At 47.1% G+C, this 26,487-nt stretch overlaps 1 protein-coding gene and 1 long non-coding RNA gene across 4 annotated transcripts in view; both read left to right on the forward strand.

Annotated features, from left to right (window-relative positions):
* Nucleotides 1–3,228, forward strand: part of BCL2 (BCL2 apoptosis regulator) — a 185,758-nt gene extending 182,530 nt beyond the window's left edge. The window contains exon 3 of the mRNA XM_077777658.1: nt 1,792–3,228. Coding sequence (XP_077633784.1) covers nt 1,792–1,926 — 135 coding nt within the window. The 3' untranslated portion in view covers nt 1,927–3,228. The remainder of the gene's footprint in view (nt 1–1,791) is intronic.
* Nucleotides 3,229–22,050: 18,822 nt separating this feature from the next.
* LOC144242718 (uncharacterized) overlaps nt 22,051–26,487 on the forward strand; it is a 55,069-nt gene continuing 50,632 nt past the window's right edge. For 2 of the 3 annotated variants that reach the window (XR_013338435.1, XR_013338437.1), the window contains exons 1-2: nt 22,052–22,135; nt 22,270–22,432. This is a non-coding gene — a long non-coding RNA (uncharacterized LOC144242718). Of the gene's footprint in view, nt 22,136–22,263; nt 22,433–26,487 lie in introns of all 3 variants that reach the window. The other variant, XR_013338436.1, reaches the window with a different exon arrangement.

Here is a 26,487-nt window from a genome sequence, read left to right on the forward strand (position 1 = left end):
CAAATGTGATGACAGATCAACTGGGTTCATTTCTAGGAATCTGTCCCTAAAAAGGAACTGTACAGGAATTTGTGTACAAAAATGTATCATATTATCATTTATGACAGCAAAGGTTTCAAACAGATCATCAGTTAAATCAAGTACAGCGTTTGTGCAATGGAATATTATACAGTCATGAAGAATAATCGTGCCGATCTATGTTTAATAACATGGGAAGTTTCCCTAATGATGTCTTAAACTCTCACCTTCAGGACTAAGATTCCCAAAGGTTGTCATGTATAGAAGGAATAATTTCAAGTAGGGAAGGTAAGCTTCTGGTGAAGCATTGGGCCAAAGACAGAACTCCAACCAGTGACTGAATTCAGAAAACTTTAAGTGCGAATTGAACAAATATTTATAAAAACCTACATATAACAAAATCATGAACAGCTCCGGAGAGACAAAGCTGATAGCTGGTTCTTCCGTGCAGTACTTGCCCTACACAGACCAAAACACTGAACACCGTCCCATCCACCTCCACACGGCAAAGCCAGAAGGGTGGGCGTGTTGCTGTCTCACGTAATGAAATCGTGTGCCGTGAGGCCACGTTGTGGGGAATAATGTGGAACTAGGTCTTGTTCTCTTCGTGTCTGAATAAATCAGACCAAGCGAAAAGAATTTCGCTTACCGCTTTATATGTTCAGATATAGTAAGAGAGTTGTTCAGATACTCATGGGGTCCAACAAACGTCCCCCAACAAACTTAAGAAATGAGCAGCGAGTGATTGATCCAGTCCGGAACAGTCCAGAGAATGTCGTTATGACATACTGCAGACCCGACTTAGATGCAGCAAAAGGAAGGGAGGAGCCATCTTCTTTTCTTAGGGACCTGTGTCTGCAGTGACGCGTCACGAACTGACCAGAAGTGACCATGTGCTTTGCAAAGTGCACAACTTGAGTTAAATCCAGGATTGTGGTCATCCAGCCCGGAAGAAACCCCGCGACAACTTTTTTACCCGGGGAGAACTCTTGTTACTTCAGAGGCTAGGCATGCCACCAGGGGAGGCCACCCTGTTTGTGTGCACCGCAGCAGCACCCCGGACAGAGCTGCCGTGAGCCGTGCGAGGGCACCAGCAGACTGAAGAGCACTGGTGTGGATCTGGGTTCGAATCCAGTCTCTGCCATTGATTAGACAAATCCCTTAACCTCTGCGTTTCCCCCCCTCCACCCCAGTGTTTTCCCCTCTTCAGAACAGAAGCAGATAAAATGACTCCATAATATTGGCACGAAGAATAAATAAAACGATGCATTTGAGACATTTATCCCAAGTGCCTAGCATACAGCAAAGCATTCAATAAAGGAGCAGACTCATACTCAGTATTTCTTCTTCTTTTTAGGAATGGCCATGCCAGCTAAAATTGCAAAGCCTCCAATATTTTCCAACTGCATTTGCTGTTTTATTTTTCTCCTTAGCACTTAGAAATCTCGATTCCACCCTGTGATACACTTATTTTGTTTACTGTCCGTGGCCCGTGACTAGATAAAAGATTGGTAAAGTAGGAATGTTCCGTCGGCATCGCTCGCTGCTGTGTCTCTGCGGTACTGGCCGCATCAACGGGACCTCAGTGACTACCTCTCGAATGAAAGTAAGAAGAGTGGGTCTGAATCACTGCCCCGAAAGAGCGTTTTATTTTTCCCCATGCCTTTCAAAGATGCCTCAGTCCTCTGGCTGGATGCCACCCCCCTGGAGGTTTGCCTCCTGTCTCTCTCTCTCTAATTCTCTTTCTTTTTTCTCCCCCTCTCGTCCCCACAGGATGCCTTTGTGGAACTGTACGGCCCCAGCATGCAGCCTCTGTTTGATTTCTCCTGGCTCTCTCTGAAGGCCCTGCTCAGTCTGGCCCTGGTGGGGGCTTGCGTCACCTTGGGTGCCTACCTGGGCCACAAGTGAAGTCAGAAGACCTGCCACAAACAAATATGCAAAAGGTTCACTAAAGCAGTAGAAATATATGCATCGCCAGTGACGTACCATGAAACGAAGCTGTGGTCTCTTAAAAACAAAACCTAAAACAAAACAAAAACAGCTTTCAGGCTCAGCGTCGAATCAGCTATTTACTGCCAAAGGGAAATACCATTTATTTTTTACATTATCAAGAAAAAAAAAAAAGATTTATTTATTTAAGACAGTCCCGTCGAACCTCCTGTTTTGGGAAACCTTGCCGCTAATTGCCAAGCCCCCCACCCCCTGGCCAGCTCCAACCTGGGGCTCCTGTGCCTGTAAACTCGGATTTCTTTTCCATGTTGTTGGCTGGACTGACTCACCATCTGAAGAGCAAACAAACTGACAAAGGACTTGACTGTTCCAGAAGCCGGGTGTCTGGCTGTTGGGAGTTAGGAAGAAGGTGTTCATTTTCCTTGCATTTATTTGCCGTGGGGGCTGCGATACTAAGAGAGGAAAGGCGAGCGGCGAAGTCCATTCTTCCCTGGCCTGAAGAGCAGACACTTTGTATATGGTTCACATGGTACAGACCCAGTTGGAAGAAAAAAACTGGGCAACTTCAGATGGACTTGGTATCCACCGAGATTTCCGCCCCCAAGGACCGTGATGGGGAAAATGCCGTTAAACCACAGGAAAGTATTTTTTTAAGCTACCAATTGTGCCGAGAAGCATTCTAGCAATTTATCCAATAGCATCCAGTACCTTAAGCCCTGATGTGTACATTCATACGTTTTTGGATACACTCTCCCCCCCAATACTGGCTCTGTCTGTGTATGAAACCGAATCCTCTGGAATGCGAGGACGTGAACGTTTTGATGACTTACCCAGAAGCATCAGGCCGCCGCAAGTGCCTGCGTCCCCCTGAGAGGCCACGGCCTGCAGGCCCCCCGTGTCTCCAGCTCGGAGGCCTCGCCCCGGACCGGAGCCTGGGCACTCGCTGGCCTGCGCGAAGGGGCTGTAAACCGAGCAGTGCGGTCCACGAAGGTCTGCAAGGCCACAGAGCCCAGAAGCCCACTGTCCAGAAAGAACAGCCGTCGGCCTGGGCCCGTGACCCTGGGCCCCCCACTTGGCGCCCTTTGTCCTCGTGGGGCGGGGAACCCGCAAGCCAAGGCTCTTAAGACGTTGATCGCTGTGGACGGGAGGAAACAGAGGCACCGCGCCTTGCCCGGCCGAGGGGGGCGGTGATGCAGCCACTGGAAGACGACGCGGGCAGGAGACGCGTGGCCGGAGCGCGGGTGTGGGGGTGTGGCCGCGGCGCCTNTAAAGCAAGGCTTTAAATGACTTTGGGGAAGGTCATAAATCCTAAAGAAAGCGTTGAAATGAGGTGTCATGGATTCACTGACCTATGTCTATGGGATTACGAAGTAAAACATTATCTTGTTATTGTAGTTGGGGTTTTTTTTGAAAACCTGACAGAGGGGAGGAAAAAAAAAAAAAGTTCCAGGTGTGGAATGTGGGAATTTATCTTTTCCTCCTGGGGCATTAAAAAAGGAAAAAAAAAAAAATCAGTGCTGAAAACTCTAGAGAAGTAGTGAAGAAGTGAAATCTCCAGCGATTAAACTAGAAAATATTTTTTCAAGTTTAGAATCAGCTTTGAGACATTTATGGAGTCAATGTGGCATTATTGCATTATATACCATTTATCTGTATTAACTTCAGAATGTACTATGTTCCATGTTTAATGCTGTGGTTGATATTTTGAAAGCTGCTTTAAAGAAATACATGCATCTCAGCATTTTTTTAAAAGTCGTATTTAGTTCTGGCCTCTACACTATTTGTTAGCAAAAAATTGTCATTTTTTCCATTTGGGATGTTTGTCTCAATTCTTTAAAAGCATTTCCGGGAAGGAGAGAGAATCCCTGGGTCTCAGCTACGTGAAAAACCCCTGGGGCTGCTGGCCACTGAGGGAGGAGCTTTGCTTCAACCAAGTTTTGTGCATTTCCTCGTCAACAGAATTGTTTATTGTGAAGCATATATCTGTTGTCCCTTTGACCTTGTTCCTTGAAGGTTTACTGGTCCCTGGGCAAATCAGAATCTAACTCCCATTATTTAGGATGACATACGTGTTTGGTTAAACCCATGAGATTCATTCAGTTGAAAATCCAAACGGTAAATGACCAGGGGATTAAATTCTGGCCTTGATGGTTTGACCTTTAGAGGGTCGCAGTCCGTGGTCTGTTGTGACATGGATCCATCAAGCGCACTCCTGCCCACAGGGCCCTTTCCGTGGCTGTCCTTTGGATTCTTGCTGAAATGCAGTGAGGCCGGTGCCCCTCCTTGAAGCCAGACCTCCCTGGCAGGCCTCAGGGAACGGGATGATCAGACCTTCGAATGATTCTAATGTTTAAGCGAAATACTATTTTCTGAAACGTTTACATTGTCAAAAGCGATGAGTATGGAATATCAGATCCTGTGCTGCTTTCCTACCAAGATCATTTTAGTGGAGTCAATTTGCAGTACACTCCAAGTAGCGACATCCTCCAAGCTGCTTTAGAAGTTAACAATGAAGAACATGGACATTTTAATATAAAGACTGTCTTTTGTTGTTGTTGTTTTTATTGTTCAAAGAGGATTTGAAGAGTATTCTAAAAATGTATATATGTTAAAAAAAAAAAAAGGTCACGGGGGCTAATTTCTGGCTGGTTTTCCTTTGCTGTGGGGTTTTGTTATCTGGTTTTAATGGTAAATGTGCCTGGCCACCTGCCCCCAAAACTGTACAGTATTGTGGCTTCACTTGCTCTAAGAGTAGTTGTTGCATTTTTCTTGTTCTTAAAAACATGTTAGAAGCAATGAACGTATATAAAAGCCTCAACTTGTCATTTTTTTCTTCTTCCTTTCAATGTCTCTATTATTTTGCGGTCAGACAACAGAGAACCGTTCCCACCTATCTTGTGCTGAGAAGGGATTCACACCTGAATTACTGGTTTATATGTTGGCCAAGGTCAGAGTTAAATAGAACACACACATTTTCCAAATTGGGGTCAAGGGCTCTCTACAAAGAACCACAAGGAGAGGGGTGCCTGGGTGGGTTAGTTGGTTGAGCATCTGACTCTTGATTTTGGCTCAGGTCATGATCCCAGGGTCGGGGGATCGGGCCCTTCCTTGGGCTTCACACTGAATATGGGGCCTGCTTAATAGTCTCTCTCTCTCTCTCTCTCTCTCTCTCAAAATTAAACAAACAAACAAAACACACAGGGGCTCCTGGGTGGCTCAGTTGGTTGAGCATCCAACTTCGGGTCAGGTCATGAACTCACAGTTCCCAAGTTCGAGCCCCGCATCGGGATCTGTGCTGACAGCTCAGAGCCTGGAGCCTGTTTCAGATTCTGTGTCTCCCTCTCTCTCTGCCCTTCCCTTGCTCGCACTCTTGTCTCTCTCTCTCTCAAAAATGAATAAAAACATTAACAAAACGCACACACAAGGAGAAAAGCACCCAGGAACCACCTCAGTCCTCCTGCGCGCTCACTGCACAAGCACTCTGAAAGCTCAAATGACAGCTGACATACTCCATAGCACACAGTTCATCTCAGGTTTTTCAGTGGCTGGAAATCCTTGCAGTTTAAGATTTGAAGTAATGTCACATTTCAAATTAAGGAAGCACCTTGTAAAGAAAAAAATAACCCAAAAAAACCAACATTCTCTGCCCCAGCTTACTTATCTCTGAATATTCAGATATGACGTTCCATTTACATGTGACTTTTATTTCATTGGTAAATGTTTATTGTTTATCATCTAAGGACCTAGTCCTGGCCCAATATGGGAAATTAGGAAGTGATTACAAATCAAGAGGAGCAAAAATAATCAGGATTAAATGTAAGTAAGTAGCCTATGTTATAATTAAACGTATGCTAAAATGACTAATTTATAAATGTGAACTTCAGTGCTAATGTCAATTGTACTTTTAGGGCAGTGGCTGTTTTTATACTTTCTTATCACTTATAGTTAGTAATGTACACCTACTCTATCAGAAAAAAACAGGAAAGGCTTGAAATACAAGCCATCCTAAGGAAATTAGGGAGTCAGTTGAAATTCTATTCTGATCTTATTCTGTGGTGTCTTTTGCAGCTCAGACAAATGTGGTTACACACTTTTTAAGAAATACAATTCTACATTGTCAGGCTTATGAAGGTTCCAATCAGATCTTTATTGTTATTCAATTTGGATCTTTCAGGGATTTTTTTTTTTTTTTTAATTATTACAGGACAAAGGACATTTGTTGCGAGGATGGGAGGGAGGAGGAATTTTCAGAGGAGCAAAACATTCCCGAGACAGGATCAGGAAGGTTTTCAGAGTGGCCAGGACCACAGGGGAATGGAAAGGAAACAAGTGGGACCTTTAGTAGGGTCAAGGCGATGCCTCCATGAAGGACCTTCAGCAATAAAAGAGAAGCAGGTTTAAGTTCTGGGGCATGCGTAGATTCTAGAGACTTCACAACACCTCAAAGTCCAGCACTCTTTTAGACATTTACCATTAATGGTATATATTTCAAGCCTGGATATGTCTAATGGCTATTTAAACAACAACCTTGCAGTTGTAACCAGCAGGACTCTTAATGAAAACTTCTGGTTGGTAGGGACATCTATTTCTAAATATTATGCACAATACAGTAGGGTAAGGAGTGTGAAACTGAATTGGGTAAGTGGTAATACAAGACCCTTATCCTTACCTGAAGAATCACTCTGTTCCATGTCTGTGCTCACAGGACAGAGTTTGGACGACTGTGAAATATGCATCCCACTGGGCACGGAAAAAACCAAGTGGAGTATGAATGCTTTTGTACCAATTCATAAGGACAACCCCAGAAAATAAAGCTAATATCCTACCTTGATGACAAGGTTGTTCAGTACACCAAATAGCAGAGGCCGATTTTAGGCAGACAGACTTGAGCTGTGAAAGGCAGAAGGGCCCAGGGCACCCACCTGGCTGAATCCAGACAGGCCCATCAGGCGACTCACCTGAAAATGTCCATAGGCCCTAACTGACCAATAGGCTACTTACAACCAGGCAAACGTTGTCCTTGCAGACAAGACAGCCTCTCTCTCCTCTGCTGTCCTGCACACTGCTCCCTTCCGGTGTTCTCTAGAAACTTCTATCGCCTTTGTTCTGCCCCTGGTGAATTCTTTCACCTCCCGTGCCACCGGCTTCCACCCAATTATCATCGCCTCATGTTGGGGGCCTCCATCTGATCGAGAAACACCCCATTTAGACACCACACAAATGTCGTTAGGTGAACAACACTGCTCAGAGCTTACTTCCATAAAAACAAAAAGCAAGAATAGACTTGATGGTGAATCTAGCTTTTTCTAGTAATAGGCAATTTCTGTTTAGGAATACATGTCCTTCTTGGCGGGGAGGGAGCGGAAGAGAATAATCCAGCCCCATTCATCTCGGTAAGAGGTGCACCGCCAATAAATTAATTTTTTATATTTAATAATTATCAAAATTTATAACCTATTTGTACATCTTTAAGAATTGGGTAATAATAATAATAGTAACAATTACTCAACCCAGGAACAAAACTGTAAAGCCTTATGTCACAAAAATTTATAGACTTGCTTTGGTGGTAGAAATTTATGGGCAGTTAATTAATTTCAAACTTTCAGTTTTAAGAAATATCACATTAGGATAAAACGGAGGGGTAGAAAGATGAATTTTGGAGGGAAAAGGAACAATGTAATATTTCCAAGTGTCCAATAAGTAATTTGTCCCTGTGTTTTTTTTGATGATGCTGAGTATCAAATCATTGTCATATTTCGATTCCAAGTCTATAAAGAACAAATGTATTTAAAAAAATTTTTTTTAATTATTTATTTTTGAGAAAGAGAGAGAGACAGAGCATGAGCAGGGGAGGGTCAGAGAGAGAGAAGGAGACACAGAATCCAAAGCAGGCTCCAGACTCTGAGCTGTCAGCACAGATCCTCATGCGGGGCTTGAACTCCCAAACCATGAGATCATGAGCTGAGCTGAAGGGATGCTTCACCACCCAGGTCCCCCTGTTTTTAAATGTCAATTGTTATCTTTTCAGACAAGCTTGAAAATATGTGTCAAAATTCTATTTCAAATCAGGGGTTCTCTCTTGGAAGAGACCTCCAAACAAGAAAAGAAATGGTGCCGTAACCAAAGAATGGCCAGATTCTGACTGTTGCCTTTTATGATAGCTGTGTGAGGAGCCCTGTCTTCTCAGGACTTCTTCGTCCCACTAAAGTCTATCTGGAAATTACTCAAGCATTTTATCAGGAATCATAATTCATGGAAGGGACGACCTCATCGTCATACAAAAATATTCTACCATTGGCAGTTTGGGGACACTTTTCTTTCCCATTCTATTAACAACACATTGCAAATTAAATCCTTTGCAACTGTTTACATTTACATTGGAAAAATTAAATGCCAAACATGGGTAAGGGTGGAATTTGTCTTTCAAATTTTTAGTGGCACACCAGCACCTCTCAGCACCTCCTCGGGGCTCTGTTGAGAGCTCTAAAGCAGAAGAGGAAGACGGGTGGGAAGGAAGAGCAGAAGATACACTCCCTCCCTCCAGGACCCAGCAGGGCTTTTGTATTGAAATAAATCTTTCTGTCAGCACCAAGGAGGTAGGTAAATGGGTAATAATAATTGCAATAATTACTCATTCCAGGAACAAAAGATAATAACAATAAAGCCTTAAGGTCACAAAAACTCATTTAAATGCACTGGCTTCCTTTTGTTATAGAAAAGTATAAGAGGCTCTCAATTTAAAATATTTTCTATTTGTTGCAAATTTATGCAAAAATTATTTTTTGTTTGTTTTGCATAAAAAAAAAAAACCCACAGCCTCATTGCCCACCTTCTCTTACTTAATTCTCTGTCTGTGGTTGCCTGCCCATGTACTGTTCTTAATTTATACTGCTGAAATATCTGAGCCCACATCCGTGATGAAAGGCATGTCCCCAAAGCAATCAGGCCTCTTCTCTCTTTTCTCACCCCCTAGAGAAGAACTCTCTGAGCTGACTTTAATTACAGCCTCCTTGCAGGGTCTCCTATGGTTCCATGGACCCAGAGTCAGAATCTCTGAGAGGGAATGTCAAAACTCTGAAGAGCCTGATATTTTTTCCCTGCTTGAAAGCTAACAAGTCTGCTTGCCACCATTTAATGGATGCTGGTCGAAAACATGAGATCCCTGGGTCAGAGACAAAGGACAGATTATTACTGAGAGCACTTGAAGTAGTCAGAGTATCAGCATTTTTGAGCCTGGTCCCTAAGCACCGATTCCCACAAGAGTATGTGAAAAGGACCAGAAGGCATCTGCGCACACAGTGGGTTGTGATACAGGAGAGGAACTCTCAGTTTAGGAATTTAGGCAACTCCTATCATTTATAATGAGCAGTAAGCATGTCTGCCCTTTGCTCTGGAAGAAGGCACCGTGTCTGTCTTTGCTATACAAACAGCCCTGGAAAGTATGGAACAAAGAAGTCAAATGCCTTGCTTGCAACATGCGCAGAAACATGAGAAACCCATGGTGAATTGTCTCCCAGCGGTAACACAGAACAAGTCTACCCATGCTGTAGATCAGGCCCCTAAATGCAAAGACAGCAAACATATATTCCTGCATGGACACACCCCATGTATCAACGTCTCCTTAATAGTATTACACCAAATATGATCATGGTTCCTTAGCTAAGAGCTAACTCGATGCTGCTGATCATCAAAGATAACCTTGAGTCTCTCTTCTCAGCTACCTGTTATCCATGAGCAACTAGATATTTACTATCATCTCAACACGTCAACCAAATCTAACTTACAATCTGTTCCCAAGGTTAGGTCTTTCCCTAGCTTCTTCTTTCCCTAGCTTCTTTTCTATCTTATTTCCCTGTTTTCCAGGTTAAGCACCTTGGACACAGCATTCCCGTTCAGAGCTCTTTGGTTGGGTTGATTAATGGATCCAGTCATCCAACAGACATTTGTGGAACTCCATTCCAAGCACAGGCGGGGGACTGGGCTCTGGAGTTTGGGAGTGATTAAGACCCAGTCTTCAGCCTAAGGGAAACTTGTTCTAGTGCCTTGCCTATTTGTTTTTGTTTTTTTTTCTTTTTAAAAATATTTATTAAGTCCCATTTAATGGACTCATTGTTTTCTGGACACATCTTTAGCATCAATCAGGAAGAAGTCACTTGCTATTTACATTACTAAATGTTGTCTTTCAAAATTGGCTGTTTAGGGACAGGTTCCCATAGACAAACAATAAGCATGTCTTTCTTTCTAAGAGATCCAAGCCTTTCTAGGATCCAAGCCTTGGATCTTTCTCTGAAACAGCTGGCTTCGGTGCTTATGAAGCTATGGATTTTTCTCTGCATTCTTTCTCTGTTTTTCCAAAGTTGGGGCCCATTTCATCTCAGGCAGGCAGGCAGGCAAGAGCAGAAGCTAGCTGCAAAGACTACGTCAAACTCAGTGGAAAGTAGACCCAGACTGGCTTTGATCTTCTCTCCCAAGGGGAACATCACCTCCTATATCCATGTGGAAATCCTCAGCTGGGGAACAAAAGAAAGAAAAGGAGGAATAAAATATTTATAGGAAAATTATTTCTCACAAGTGAGCATTTGTTCTAAAAGCTTTTAGAAATGTAATTATTTTTCTTCTTCTTGGGCTTTTCTGTTTTCAATATGAAACACTTTCAAGTCCCCTGGTCCCATTTCCAGGAAGCAATAATCCATTTTGCCTTGGGTGGAGTTTAGGAAAGAAACTAGGTTGCAGAAATGAAAATGTTTCCTTTGAAATTGTCACATGGAAGTCTTGCCACTTCTTTAATGTCTTGCATAAGAAGGGCCCTGTTCCCAAGGGCACAATGAACCAGCTGTCCTCTGGCCCTTTGCTGCAAGAGTCCCTTTTCTATTTTCCTCGCAGCTGTACTCCTAACCCCACTTACCCTCACCTACCAAGTGACTCTTATCCAAAGGGGAAACTTCTGGACCAGAGCTGTCCAATAGGAATAAAACGTGAGCCACAGATGTGATTTTTCATTTTCTAGTAGTCCCATTAAAAATTAAAATAATACATAAAATGAATTTTAATAATATATTCAACTTAACCCAACGTATCATGTCAACTTCTAATCCATATAAAAACGATTGAGGCTATTTCCGTTCTTTTTAAAGTGAAGTTTGAAATCGGCGTGGATGGACAGTTGGAGCACCTCTCGATTTAAACTAGCCACATTCCAGGTGCCAAGAGCCACGTGTGGCTGGACGTCGCGTCTCTGAACTCAAGTACAGCTTTTTACAGCTCACACACGACACTGTCTATGAAATGCCTTCCTCCACCTGCTCCCCACCCCCCTCCCCCGCGTTCTACCCCCAGTTGCTGCTAATTAAGTAGTTAAGGCTGGAAAGCACCTTTCTCTTAAACTCCCCTCTTTCTCTCTAGACATAACCAGAAGAGTTCTTGCTTTTGAAACATTTGCTGTCAGTGAAGGGGAAACTAGACTGCGCTGTGTTCAATGAAAGTATTGCAGGCCCTACTGGTGAGCTTCAAACATTTGATGTCAGAAGACCCGGGACCCGAATTCTGGCTTACTAAAAGGGTAAGTTTGTATAAAGTATTCTGCCTCTTTGAGTCTTAGGTTTCTCCTCCATTCAACAGGGCGTACGTACCATTTGGCCCACTGCATTCCACCAGCCACTGGGGACAGTGACGGGAAGGAGACCAAAATAGTGGGGGTGCAGGAGTAGTGAAGGCATGTCAAATAGAAAACATTTATTATTCCAAACCATTAAAAGCTGTGCAGCCACAGAAAACAATAAACCACAATATCTACAAGACAGAGTAACCATTTACATTAAGAAACTGAATCAGGGCACCCGGGTGGCTCAGTCAGTCCAACTTTGGCTCAGGTCATGATCTCATGGTTGGTGAGTTCGAGCCCCGTGTCAGGCTCTGTGCTGGCAGCTCAGAGCCTGATGCCTGCTTTGGATTCTTTGTCTCCCTCTCTTTCTGCCTCCTCCCCTGCTCGTACTCTGTCCCTTTGTCTCTCTTTCTCTCTCTCTCTCAAAATAAATAAAAATTAAAACAAAATTTAAATAAAGAAACTGAATCAAGAAGCAAATTCCTGTAATTAACCACCATGTCAACAATTTTCTTAATCATTACCAAACCTTGACTTTTCATTTTTCTTTACAGACACACACACACACACACACACACACACACACACACGGAGACAGAGACAGAGAGAGGATGATAAATTACCCCCTGGATAATAATCAACTGTGGTCCTTGGAGCCAGGTATACATCATAAGAATCCATCTTGATAATGCCTAGCTATAAACTTAGTAACGATCTTGACAATGACACTGCAGAGAACATTGCACATGGACCTTATTTTCAAAGACCAACAATTTGAGATGTCTGGAGGGAGTTCCTGCAATATCTCTATCCCATAACCACCTGGATATTTCCTTGCCCTGATAGCTTTTAGATTAGTAACATTAGCTTCTAACATTCCCTATGACACCACTTAAAACTTACCTTCTCATTGTTTTCTTTAAAATGAGATCTGTGTGCAGGGGACTAGGGAAATATGTTGTCTTCATTCCTAAACTGTTCTCTCCCAAGTGTTACTTAAAAATAAAATTCTAATTTTAGACTTTTCCCTTTTGCCTTCACTAATTACTTCCTTTGTGTTCTGCCCAATGGTACCATAAGTAATTCAAGTTCAAACAGAACTTAGTCACTGTTTCCTCACACTCATCTCCTACGTCTGGGGAAGCCATGTAGGCTCCACAAAGACAGAAACCAAGAAGGGCCTTTGTCTTCATGAAGACACAATTGTTGTTGCTCTGAACCAATCACATGTGACCAGTTTGCCCTTGTTCAGGAGCACAGAGCATGTTCTCACCCCAAAATCCATACTTGCCAGTTGTATGATGTATGGAAATAAACAAAGACCAACTAAATGAGAAGAGTCAAAGGCTATTTATCCAGAGCCAGTTATATATAGCAAGGACGTCAGCCACCATCACTTGCATTTGGCAGAGACTCAAAGGTAGGCAGAAGGAAAGTTTTACAGTGGAAAAATGTAAGGCTTTGGGTATGCCCTGATTGGAGGCTGTTGGCAAGGGGAAGCCACAGGAGGGCCAACTAGAAGTGAGCATCCTATGTGATTAGTTGGAGAGCATAGTTGGCTTTCTCTGGCTGGTCCCCAGTTGGAGGTGGGGACAAAGATCAGGGAAGCTGACAGTTATTAATCAGGTCCTGGCCATTTGGGGCCAATTGTTTCAGGAGTCATTGGCTTCCGAGATTGTTACTAGAGACAGAAGTCTGACTTCCTACAGTGTGATTTATAGAGAACAGGTCAACTTCCTGGCCTGGTTCCTATACATAATGGGTTGGTTTCCTGGCCTGGTTGCTATTGATTGTGGGTCAAAGTTTGATGAGAGAGGGAAGGAGACACAGAATCGGAAGCAGGCTCCAGGCCCCAAGCTGTCAGCACACAGCCTGATGCAGGGCTCGAACTCACAAACCATGAAATCATGACCTGAGCCAAAGTTGGACGCTTAACCAACTGAGCCACCCAGGTGCCCCTGTATATTCAGTCTCTTAATGCAAAATGAAGCCTGTGAAGATGGCAGTAATCTATGAGGGGATCAACACGAGTGATCAGGAAATTATCAAATGAGGTCACCAGAGTTATACACCACCCATTTGTTACCCAGCCATTTGTTAGTGCCATCCTCTGAGTCTTCACCCACTTCACAGCCACACAGCTTGGTGACATTTTCCCATCTCCGATGCCACATCATCAAAAGAGTGCTTCAAGTACACTCACAGTCCTGCCAACGCCACGAAGAACATGACTGTGCAGGGCTGGAACGTGGGAGTTCAGTCCAATGTCTGTGCAACAGCTCACCCCTGGGGCCCCAGACCTTTCTAAGATAGAGGACTTGGAAGTATAACCTTGGATTCAGCAATTCTTAAGTGCTCTGCCATAGTTTTTTTTGGGAGAGCTGTACCCACTTCCAAATGGATCCACTCCCGGCCGTGATAATGCAATTTCTGAAAACTCATGGAAAAGCTACCCAGCATTTACTGGGTTGATACTTTGTGAAGTGCTTTACCTATGCTGCCTCATTTAATCTACCCCAGCTGCCCTACAAGGTGGGTACCATTATTGTTGAATTTTCTAGGTCCCACTGGACAAAGTCAAGGTGTCTTCAAGAGCCATGCTCCTTCTGGAGGTTCTGGGGAGACTTTGTCGCTGCATCTTCCAGCTTTTAGAGGCACCAGCATTCCGGGGCTCATGGCCCCTCCCTCACATCACTCCAACCCAAACTTCTGTCAGCACCTCTCTCTTTCTCTCTCTCATTCTGATCCTCCTGTGTCTCTGTCATAGAAGCCTATGTGGCACTGAGCCCATCCAGACATCCAGGATAGTCTTTCCATCTCAAGATCATTAACTGAATCACATCTGCAAAGTCCACTGTACTGTGTAAGTGACAAAGTCGCAGGTTCCAGAGACTGGGACAGGCACATCTTTGGGGGGCCCATTATTCAGCTTACCACAATAGATTTAAAAAACTGAGGTTCAGAGAGGTTAATTTATCTTCATAAGGCCTCATAGCTCATGGTAGTGAAGCTGAGGTTTGAGTTTTCCAACTCCCATCAGACTTCCCTTTCTGAGTTCACCAACAACGCCCATGAGGCCAAACTCAGTACATTGTCGCATGTGCAAACTATAACCTTCGGCCCCGCACGTCCACAAGCATGTTGGTCTCCATCACCACCAGCCAGCACGGTCAGCTTCTGGCCATCCACACACCTTGGTCTAGAAGCTCCAGGAAGTGTTCAGAAGACCACCATCTGTGGAGACAAGGTCTGGTGGCCAGAGGTTTTCGTCTTTAAGCTCAGCCTTGACTTCCACAGCCACAGCCCAGCAGTTTCCTCTGGTGTCCGGTTCATCTTGCTTCCTTCCTGTGCATCCTCCGTGCACACCCCACTCCCACTCTGACCCCCTTAAAATTCTTCCCTAGTTCTGTCGTCAAAGCACACAGGGATAACACAGGAATGATGCCTTCCCTACAGTTCCTCTCTCCGTTCCTGTTTATAATAGGTCAAGGGTTAGGAAGAATGTCTGGTTTAACCAATAATTATTTCCAAGGAATGTGAACGCACCAGCCCCTGGATTGTCAGGGTGCCATGGACCAGAGGATTCTGGGAACTGCCACAGTACATCTCCCGGTTGAGTCCAAATGGGAGGAGGACTCACCTTGGGAGGAGGAAGATCCCCCTGGCACCACCACAAAGGTCTGACCTTCTGCTCCACCATAACCTTCCCTCTTGACTGTAAGAAAACTCAGGAAGCCCTTGCTCAGCCAACCAGGGAAGAATGACAAAAGATAGGAGAATACCACTATTGGGTGTGCTAATTCTCCAACCTTCTGGGCTCTGGCCCTGATTTGCCAGACCTGGAGTATTTGATGGATACTCCATTCCCCATGCCGTCTTCCGTCTCTGTGCCAGGAGGGGATGCTCTGCTGCTTTCTTTTGTATTTCTTTATTGCACGTGGATGGACAAGGACATTGAAGAACAAAAGGAGAGGTATTCATTATAGAGAGGAAATTAATAAAGACCACGGCGAGCCCAGATTCTTTCTTTTATCTTCTCTCTATACCATGGTTCGTTTAACTCTTAGAATAATTGCAGATCCATTTCACTTAATTAATAACTTAAAACTATTACGCAGAATTCCCTTTGATCTCCACTTGGGCAAACTGTATACAGGGAAGCCTAGTAGGAAAGGTGGCTCCCACAGGAAGTTTCTGGTCCTCTCTTTCAGAGGATCTTTTTCAGAAGAAGGGTCCCTGAGTCCTGAATTCCCCATCTTTAATGCTCTGTGGCCCTCTGTATTTGTGTTCTGCAACCGAGGAAGGCCCAAGGCCTCCCACCCAGCATGAATTCTGGCCCCCAGTGAGATCTTGCATGAAACACTGCATAAATCTTGGACACGGTTGAGTGAGGGAGACATTTACTGTCTGTGTCAGCTCTCAGTGGCTAATTGTCTACGTGGACGCATGTGTGACAAGCCTGTACGACTGTCCTCCCTGCCCGAGTCTGAACAATGATGCTGACCGACTGGATGTTATACTGATAGGTCCTGTGATTCCAGGGCACAGCTGACCTGTTGGCCTTCTCATGTAACTGATTCCAGTTTCCCAAGGGTCTTTAGGAGCATAATAATATTACGAGCACAACCTCGGATAAGGAATAAGTAGAGCAATGTTTCTCCAAAAATGATTCCAGTCTCCCTTTTTCTTCTGAAATTCACAGGTCACTAAAAGTGGGAGAATAATTTCAACATAGTCGACTCCAGCGTGCCGAGCATCTCTCAAAAGAATCCCTGTTCTTTTTTTTCTTTTTTAGAGAGACTTTTTTCCTTTTGAGAGAGAGAGAGAGAAAAAAAACTTAAGCAGGCTCCACACTCAGTGCAGAGCCCAGTGCAGAGCTCCATCGCACAACCCTGGGACTATGACCTGAGCCAAAATCAAGAGTCAGACACTCAACCAACTGAGCCACCCAGGCGCTCCAAGACTCATTGTTCTTATACTTCAAGACCATTATTATATCAGATTACCTCACTTGCGAAAATCAAATATACACTCAATAAAGAAAATTTCTTCCAAACGTAAAGTTTAAAATAAGGGACATCACACAGAATTCCAAAACAGCCAAGAAATCTGTTTTCATAACTCCCTGGAGATCCTTGGAAAAGTCATTGACCTTCATGGGTCTTATTTTCTTAAAATTCAACAAAAATGAACACCTCGGCTGGGTAATCTCTGAGACAGCACCATTCGACAGAACTCTCCACGATGAGGGAAGTGTTCTGTATGTGTGCTGCCTGATGTCGTAGCCACCATGCGCATCTGAAATGTGGCTAGTGTGGCAGAAGAACTAAATGTTACATTTAATTCTATTTAATTGAAGTTTAAAAAGTCACATGTGGTAAGTGGCTGTATATTGGACAGGGCAGCTATAAGGAAAATTCAAAAGGAAGTAGAGGCTGATGTTCTTGGCCTGGGCCGGCCTTGGGTCTACAGTTAGGGAGAGCCATTCCTCTGCTACAGGTGTATTCTCAGACACTTGCAGCTTGGGGAGGAAGGGAAGACTATAGGGCCCAGTAAACCGCACATCTGCTTTACGATCAGCAAGACCACTTCGGGTCCAAAGGAGAGAGGAGAGGAGGACCGGCTGAGCACTTTCAGATACAAGTCATGAGAGAAGCCTGCCATCTGACAAGAAAGAAAAAGACAATGTCTCTATGATCCATTTGGCCTTCCTAAATGTCTTGGGTTTTTGGACAGAAAGTGGGAACTAGTCTAGTTAGATAAGAGAGCTGGCTCCCTGCCGCCAATCAATCAGAAAGCTTTTAAGATGGAAGTCGATGAAAAATGTATTAAATACACACACACAAAATAAATCAAATGCAGCGAAGTTTTCAGCTTAGAAGCACTCCTGAGGGCCAGAGTCCAGGTTCTCACAACATAAAACCTTCATTAAGACCTCATTCCATGTTGGACTCAAATCCACCTTTCCTAAGGGATCAATGAGGTCCATCAAGGTATTTCCACTTTTTTGGTGTGGCAGATGGGGAGGGATCTGAAATGTAGTACTTTTCTACCCTCCCCCAGACCTGATTTACTTTCTGAAAGAGAGGCAAGGGACACACTCGTTCATGTCATTGTGTTTCGTATAGTCACTGGCCTTTAAATGGCCACATTAAAAACTCTTTCCAGGGCCCCGTAGAGCTAGGCGATTATGTTTAATATAACCTTCTGGGTTTTGGTTTCATGCAGACCAACAAAGAATATGGAAACATGTAACTCCATACTGCCCCAAGTACTTCTACAGCTTGAGTCTCAATTAAAATGTTTGTTTACTTATCTGTTAATCTCATTATTTTTTTTTTTTAAATCTGCTCTCAGTGAGCGAGAGTTCAGAATCTGAAGTTCAGCCATTTCTGAAATATGACCAAAATGGAAACGTGGAGAAAGAGTGCTATTCACCTGGGGAGAGAAATACGTAAACTCCCACGTGAATGACTTGGAGTGTCCTTTAACTTTCGCTAACAGAAAACCATTTTCTATGGAGAAAGTATGTGCACAAAGGAGTAACTTCTTAGAAATTTAGCAGCGATTTTATCGTGGTAAATTGAGCCACGTCCCAATGAGAATACTTGCTATTATTGCTAGAAATGCATAGAGCCTGTATTTATTTTCAGAGGGGTTCAGTATCATTTTTATTAGTTGCTCTTCACAAAAAGCAAAACAGAAACCACCCTAAACCTCTGAGAGGTAGATCAGATTTTATCTCTCTCTCTCTCTGTTTTTCCTTCCAAACGAGGATACCACACAAAGTGTTTTGCCCTGGGGTCAGCTAGCCCATCGGTGGCTGGACTGGGGTTAGACCAGAGCACACATACATGTGCTCTGGTCTCTAGACTCCCAAATGCTGATCGTCCCTGGGGCTTATCCTTCTGTCCCCCTTGGGGACATGCTTCAGGGCGCTGTGCACTGGTAACTATGCCAACAGACATGTCCTCCTCCCTAAATGCTCCCCATTTCACCATCCCGAGTCCCCGAAGACTCCCAACTGCCTCACCAGGGAGACCTTCTCAGGTGATTCTTTTGCTTCCTTTGTAACTAACACCACGTGGATGGAGTCCAAGATCCTTCTTGTTCTGAATTCTCTTCTATAGCAAGTAAGTCATATTATTAGTTTTCCTATGATCTGGCCATAACCGCCAGGCTGTCTTTCCCTGAGGAAGAATGTTATCCTGACAGAGCATAGCTTTCCCCAGGTGTGGCCGAGGGCTGGGGAGAGCATCTCCCGGGCTGGGCACAGGATTGCCAAGCAGGGCAAGGTCATCCCTGTCCTCGGGAAGGCTAGAGAAGGGTCACTGTCGAGGGGAGCCCACTTCTGCCTGCAGGCCGTACTCAGGGAGGGTAAATGCATCGTCCCAAGGCTCCCTTCAGCAGCAGACCCCGAGGAGGAGATCCTGGCTTCCAGAAGAGGGCAAAGCAAGATTAAGAAAACAAAACACACAAGTAAACTGAACAGGTCAGCGAAACAAGAGCCTCAGCTCTGCACCCACATTTCCAAGTTAGCATATCATCCACATTTCCCGGTTGGCCACTGCAGCGTTTCCCAAAGCATGCGCTTCGGAACACCGGCTCCAGGAGGCGCTTTGCAGAAATGGAGTCTCACCGTCGAATAGGCTGCTTGAAAGCAAGGTGTGATCCCCTCCGCCTGTCAGCTCCTGCCCAGCTGAAGTCTCCAGTGACTCCCGGGAACCCTCGCCCCTGAAGCCCAGCCCTGGGCCCCAGGACCCGCTTCTCCCCTCGCTGCAGAAGAGGGACCATGTGGCTGAAGACCTGGCGGTCCCTCCTGCAGGCCACGGGCTCTTGGCGCAGCAGCCCAAGGCCTTGGCTTCTGTCTATGTGCTGTGTTGATCCACTTAGAAAATGCTTACCGGCTGATACAAAAAGGGATGTCCCAACGGAAAATGATCATCATTTCTGGGTTCCCTGGGACCTCCCAACCGCCAGCCATGCCCTAGGGGAAGTGGAGAGACTCTGTTGTTCCTTGGCCAGGGGTCTCTCTGAGCAGATGCCGTGTTCCTGCTGCTGTGGGCTTAGGTTTACCCCCATTCGGAAAAGTAGCTGATTCTTCTGACCCGCACCATCGGAATCCCAAGGATCCAAAGGAGCATTCCGGAACCAGGTTTTAGTGAAAGCAAAAAGGTGTTCTGGTTTCTTGTTCTCAGCTTTTCACTCTTGCTCAACAGAACCACGTCCTTTCTCCCTTCTCTCGCCTCCTGATCACGAACCAAGGCCTTTTTGGAATGATTTCCTCCAGGCCTCTCCAGCAATTTTCAACTGCTCCCTTCACCTCCTTCCTAAAATATTCACATGTGCCTGCACCCATGCACCCCCATGCACACACGCATGCACGCACACACTTACATACACACCTACACCCGCATGCACACACACACACACACCTCCATACACACCTACACATGCATATACACATGCATGCACGCACACACCTACGCACACACCTACATACACATACACGTGCATATACACATGCATGCACGCACACAGCTACATACACACCTGCACATGCATGAATGCACACACCTACACACATACAAGTGCGTATACACATGCATGCACACACACCCCTACACACACATACATGTGCATATACACATGCACACACCTACATACACACCTACACGTACATATACACGTACACACACACCTACACACATACACGTGCATGCACGCACACACCTACACACATGTGCATGCACACACACCTACATACAAATACACATGCATATGCACATGCATGCACGCACAACCTACACACACACCTACACATGCATATACACATGCATGCATGCACACCCCTACACACATGTGCATGCACACACACCTACATACAAATACACATGTATATACATGTGCATGCACACACACCTACATACACACACACGCATATACACATGCATGCACATACCCACCTACACGTGCGTATACACACGCATGCATGCACATACCTACATACACACCTACACGTACATATACACATGCATGCACGCACCCACCCACATACTTACACACGAACATACACGCACGCCCACACCCACACAGTACACGTGTACATACATGCATGCGCACACCTACATACATAATACCTGCATATGCACACACACCCATACACATATACATATACATGCACACCCCTATATACTTACGCGTGCACACACATGCACATACATACACACAAACACACATGTACACACCAAATCCCCATTTCAGTCTGTGACACCATCTTCCAACCTTTATCCTAGGGGCAGACAACTCTGCACGGTGTAAACTGGAAGGCCAACCAAAAGAAGGTAGGAATGTCCTTATCTATCTGTCAGCGCCTCTTCATTACAGCTGAGCTCATCCGAAACGCCGAGACTCCTTGCCCCACCGCCATACCCTAGGAGGGTCTTTTTACACAGCGGACGTCCGCCTCGTTGCCCACGGCGAGGGAACAAGAAGCCGTGGCTTCCCAGGTGGACACCGATGGGAAGGCGCCTGTCATGCCCTGAGAACGGCAGGGGCGGCCGTGAGAAGGGAGAAGCAGTGGAGGCGTGATGCCCCAAGGGGGCCCGGGACGGCCGGAAACCGAAAGAGGCACCGTCATGATACGGGGACCTGAGAACAAGGGAGGAGAGCCCGTTCTTCGTGACCAGTCCCAGGCGGAAGCGTAGTTTCCAGGAATCCTTTTGTGCGTTACCAGCGGACTCTACCGTCATCAACACACTTCTCTCTGGACCTTTCCCCCTCTTTAAATCTTGGAGTCAGGCACGGCGGATAGGACCTGCTGACGCTCGCTGTCTCTGTCACAGACAACAGTTTCACAGTAGTGGTGAGCAACTGGTGCTCACACAGGAGGGGGCGAGATGGCCAGACGAGAATGATCGATTGTGGGGGCTGGGGATTACGTATGCAGAGCCGAGCCGGGGAGGTCGGACTGGGGGCCGCCGTCCTTGACCACATCTGTTTAAGCTCAGCAACAGTAAAACATCAGCCCGGCAAGCCTGCGCGCCAAGGGGGCTCCAGGCCCAGCCCAGAGCAGGAACGAGGGGTGATTTGTGTGGATCTGGGCGCAGTGGGAGGGCAATATCGAGCTCACGCACGCATACACCGCCCGGGGACTGGCTGCAAAGCCTGTGTGGTCCTCTCCGCCATTATTCCAGGGGGCACCTCAACATCCTTGAACGTGACCTCAGGATCCTTAAAGCCCGAGTCGCTAGGGTCCTGGAGCTTCGTCTAGCCCCGTCCCCTGATGTCTGAGGGAGCAGAGGTGACGGCCCGGACTGCCCCGTTGCGCTGGGGTCTGGGCCTCAGAGCCCAGCCCAGGCGAGCCGGACCCAGGGACGCGCAGCGTCGGAGCCGGTCGTTCCCCTCCGGGCCGGCAGGGGGCGGTGCCGCGTGCTGTGCAGGGCGGGCTTGCAGGAGGCGCGCACCCCAGCCCACGCACTCCGCAGGGCTGCGCCCCGCTGGCCGGCTGCTGGCCCTCCTGCTCTCGGGCTTGGGGCCGCTTTGCTCCCGGGGCCACAGACCCAGGTAGAGCGAGCCCAGGACCAGGGGCGGCACCGGTGCGACCGCTCGGTCGGCCGCGCTCGGCCGCTTTCTCCCTTTCTCCGTCATTGGCGCATTGCTTGCCCCTCTTACTCTTTCTCTTTTTCCTTGAGCCTTAGGTCCTAACAGTGGGCACCCAGCTTTGGCCCGCCCTTCCTTGGACTTGAACCTGCCCCGGAGGGTCCTGCCGCGGCCTTCGGATCTATACAGTGTCTCCGTGAGTCTATACCCAGAGGCTCCCGTGGCGCCGGGGATTGCAAGGCTGAACCCGTTTATAATCAGGTACAGACACGTGTTTTCTTATTCTTTTTAAAAAAATGTTCACTTACTGATTTTTGAGAGAGAGAGAAAGAGCTTGCACAAGCAGGGGAGGGGCAGAGAGAGAGGGAGAGAGAGAAACCCAAGCAGGCTCCCCGCTCTGAGCGCAAGGCCCAGTGCAGACTCGAACTCAGGAATGGGGAGACCATGACCTGAGCCGAAATCAAGAGTCGGAGGCTTAACCCACTGAGCCCCCCAGGTGTCCTACAGACACTCGTTTTCTGTCTTCACTGCTTCTGTGAAGCCCTCTACTTGCCGGCCAGAGGACCAAGGTGGAGATGAACCCATTAAGCAGGAGGGAGTGTGCAGATGGTGTGGAGCGAGGGTGCAGGTAAGGCTCCTCTGAGGGGAAGGCTAATCGAGCCTCTGTGGGGACGGCTTCATGGCAGGGTGAGGACCTTACTGGCGAGTTGGTGGGTATAGGCTTAGGGACACAGCTGTCACAGAATACTCCTTGAGGGAGCAGAGGGCTGCGCAAAAGCCCTCAACAGGCCCGGCGCTGAATTCTTGGTTTGCCACGTGGTGGAGTCTTCCCAGCCGAACCTGCGCTGGGACCTTTGGATGCCCGTCCCTGGCCAGCGGTGCACTGCGGCCCCTGGCGTGTCTTCAGCCATGAAAGGAAGCCAGAGGCCAGGGGCCAGGAAAGGAAATGTGTAAGAGGAAAATCGTACACCACCCTACACACACACATACACACACGAGACCAACTTCAGAACTAAAAATAGGAGACGTACAGGAGNCTCCTTCCTCCGTTGGCACCGTGGTTGACGGTGCGAGCTGAGCCCGGCCCTCCCGTCTGGGCTGTCCGTTAAACCGCCACCAGGGCCAGGCGCCCCACCGCGGGGCTGCGATCAACTCCCACTCCGAGCCGGGACAGGCTGGGGCGGCCCCTGCCACGTGCTGGCTGCTTGCTCCAAAGGCACGCATTGCAGCCCCCTCCGCTGTCTCCTTCACCATCCAGGCCACGGCCTCCACTCTCCCCGGGGAGCCCACAGCACAGGCTGTGAACTGGAGGCCCACTGAGTGGAGCTGAGGGGCGCCAACAGCTGCCCCAGGGCACACCCCAGCATTAGAGCGTCATTCAGGCCTTGGCTTCCCCCTGAGAACCAAAGCTGAGTTAATAAGTCAACTATTTACAGGCCGCCTCGTACCCTTGAAAGATACGGGGTGCCCTGAACCTGGAGATAAACACCGTCCAAGGTCAGAAGTCTCTGTGGGCGATGGCTTTGAAAGGTGCCGTTTCCTACAGCCAGGGCCGCCTTAGCTTTTCCAAGTCCTCCCGGAAGAGGCAGAGACAGGCCCCCCGCACCCCCTGGGTGTCCTGGGGCCATGGGTTGCACACTCAGATCCCTCGTCACTCAGGCTGGTCCTGAGTCCTGGATGCTGCCGCCCAGGTCTGGTGCCTTCTGCAGCCCTGCTTGAGGCCACGGCTCTCCCATCCAACACTCTCCCTCGCTCCCCAGGAGCAATGGAAACGTGGCGTTTGCCATCATGCACTTAAAAATTCAAATGATTCCAGCCATCAGTTTAAAAATTCCAAAGGGTCCTGATTTTCTAATAACGATTCCTTTAGCAATTATGCCGCTACTTCTCCTCCTCTTCCTTTTTCTCTCATCCAAGTGTTGCCGTCTTTCGAAGCATTTATTTCATGTGGTGTCGCTGCCTGTCTGGTGGCCAGAGCCTGGGCTCAGTAATGCTCTTTGGTGCTAGCTCTGTCCTCGCTCTTAACAAACAGCTTCCGGCCGTAGCTGTGTGCCTCTGCCACCAGCACCCACCCCGTTCACTATGTCGAATTCACCAGTTCCGGTGATGCTGGTGATCTTTAAGTTACAGGTCTGGGTACCGCTGGTCTGTGTAGAATGAGCTCAGACCAAGACTCAGTACCAGTCCAAGCTCTGTCTCTAAGAGGCTCTGTCTCCTCGGTCAAAACACTGACCCTCCTGGGACTCCGTTTCCTCGGCGGTAAAACGAGGATGTTCCCTCCTCTGCAGAGTGATTAAAAGCTCAGTGAGGTTCCTTCCAACTACGATAGTCTCCACCTTTGCCGTCAGCTTGATTCCGGCCCATGTCCAGACAGCGTGTCAGCCACTCACGGTGGCATCTGTCGCCAGCCTCATGCTTAGTTTTATCTGGAAAGCTCTAAAAGTCAAGATAGTGAGAGGAGGCTGAAAAGCGATTCACCCTCCAAATCAGGGATTTGGATCAAGCTGGAGGTGGGGGGGTGGGGGTGTGAACTCAGTGCCCAGACTTGACGTGTTAGCTGCTGGATGAATTATTTTCACTTCTGTGAAAAGGCCTCTGCTATCTCTTCACCAAGAAGCCTGCCACATCTTAAAACCACCAGTGTCATGAGCTGTCTTCTGGAAGGTAGAAATGGGCAGGATGTGGTTTGAACTGACAAAAAGATGAAGCAGCCCATTCCTCATCAGGGAGTTGGAAGTGATTGCATGATATGAGAAGGGGAGACTGGGTCTTTCTGACGGGGTCGGGGGGCTGGCTGGCCAGTCAAGTCCGGATCAGCCAAGCCAGTTCCTTGCTCCCAAGATGGTACACAATAACAAAATGCACACTCATACACACAACCGCCACCAAAAAGCAAAACCAAATGGACCAACGATATTTCTTGTGTTCAGTAGTAAACCACTGTATCTGTCTGGCAAGATTCACACTGCAGAAAACATTCCCATATGCTGCAGGCTTGCGATCACCTTCAGAGAAATGCAGAGCCGTGATGGCGTTCCCAGTTTCCAGACAGGAACGTCGAAAGGGGTATGGTTATGAAGATGCAGGATACAAAGCAGGCCCGGGAATCCCCAGTTCCTGCAGTCTGGATTCAGATTTCATGTCTGACTTCATGTGAACAGAGCCCCATTTCAGAGGAGGAAGCAGGTCCCCGAGGCAGAAGCCTTCCGTGTCATCAGAGCACGGGCCGCTTTCCACTGCCTTGGCCTGAGGGCTATAGCACCACCTTACCGTGTTCCCCTGTGCCTGTCACCTTATTCAATAAGACCCTCAGTAAATGTCTGCTGACTCAACAGTGAATGGACCCTAAGTGATGAAAACAGCCAGAGGCCGCTAATCTCCAAAGACTCGGGTACGGAATTCTGCACACTGCCATGGGATCTTGTGGGGAGAGGTTTCGGCCCCGCCCTCCTAAGCCAGTTAAATACACGAAAAGCTGCTTTCTTTGCTTTCCTGGAAAGGAGAAGCGTGGCTTCGAAGCATCCGGAGTTTAACGAGTGTCTAGAAGTGAGTGGCGGGCCACTCTTCTCAGAATCTGAAATCCACCTGGCTTCGTCACTTCGTGTCCCACGTGAGATCACCTGCTTCCCCAAGTCCCACCTTCAGGGACCGTCCTCCGAGTTTGTTGACACTTGTCTTTGTTGAGAGGAAGTGTTCTGAAGAAGGTCATGTTCCACCACCATTGTTGATTGGCTGGCTTAGCCATATTTCAGGCCGTTGCCCTGCCAGATGGTTTTGGGGAGAGTGTCCTGATGTCTCTGGGCTTGGTTCCTCATCTCTAAAGTGGGGGTGATGGTATTAGCACCCACTTCGTGGGTGGTCATGAGGATGGAGTGACACCTTCTGGGTGAGTGCCAGAACAGTGCCCGGCCTGGACGGAGCCCGATGCATGTCGGCTGTCGTCCCTTTCACAGGGTGCTCGAAGCAGCGTAAATCATAAAACCTCAGCCGGCTTGTTTTCTTCATAGACATTATCCAGAGCAGCAGATCGTGTTTAATGTTTCCCTGGCTTCCTTCCCTCTATTTTCAGTCTCTGGGGAGGAAGGGGGCAGGGCAGAGGGAAAAGGAAGGACAGCCATGTGTTGCAAACCCCACCTCTGTAAACGCCTCCGATTAATTCACGGCACTCAACCAATATTACTTTTTATTTTTAGCCCACATAAGCAATTAATATATGATAAAGGTATACTACACGTCAGTGGGGAAAGACAGGACCAGTCAATAAATGAAGCTGGAAAAACTGGCGAGTTATTTTTGGAAAACGTGAGTCTACTTTT

The sequence above is a fragment of the Crocuta crocuta genome, unplaced genomic scaffold (genome assembly GCF_008692635.1).
Source record: "Crocuta crocuta isolate KB4526 unplaced genomic scaffold, BGI_CrCroc_1.0 scaffold36, whole genome shotgun sequence".
In the NCBI taxonomy this organism is placed as follows: domain Eukaryota; kingdom Metazoa; phylum Chordata; class Mammalia; order Carnivora; family Hyaenidae; genus Crocuta; species Crocuta crocuta.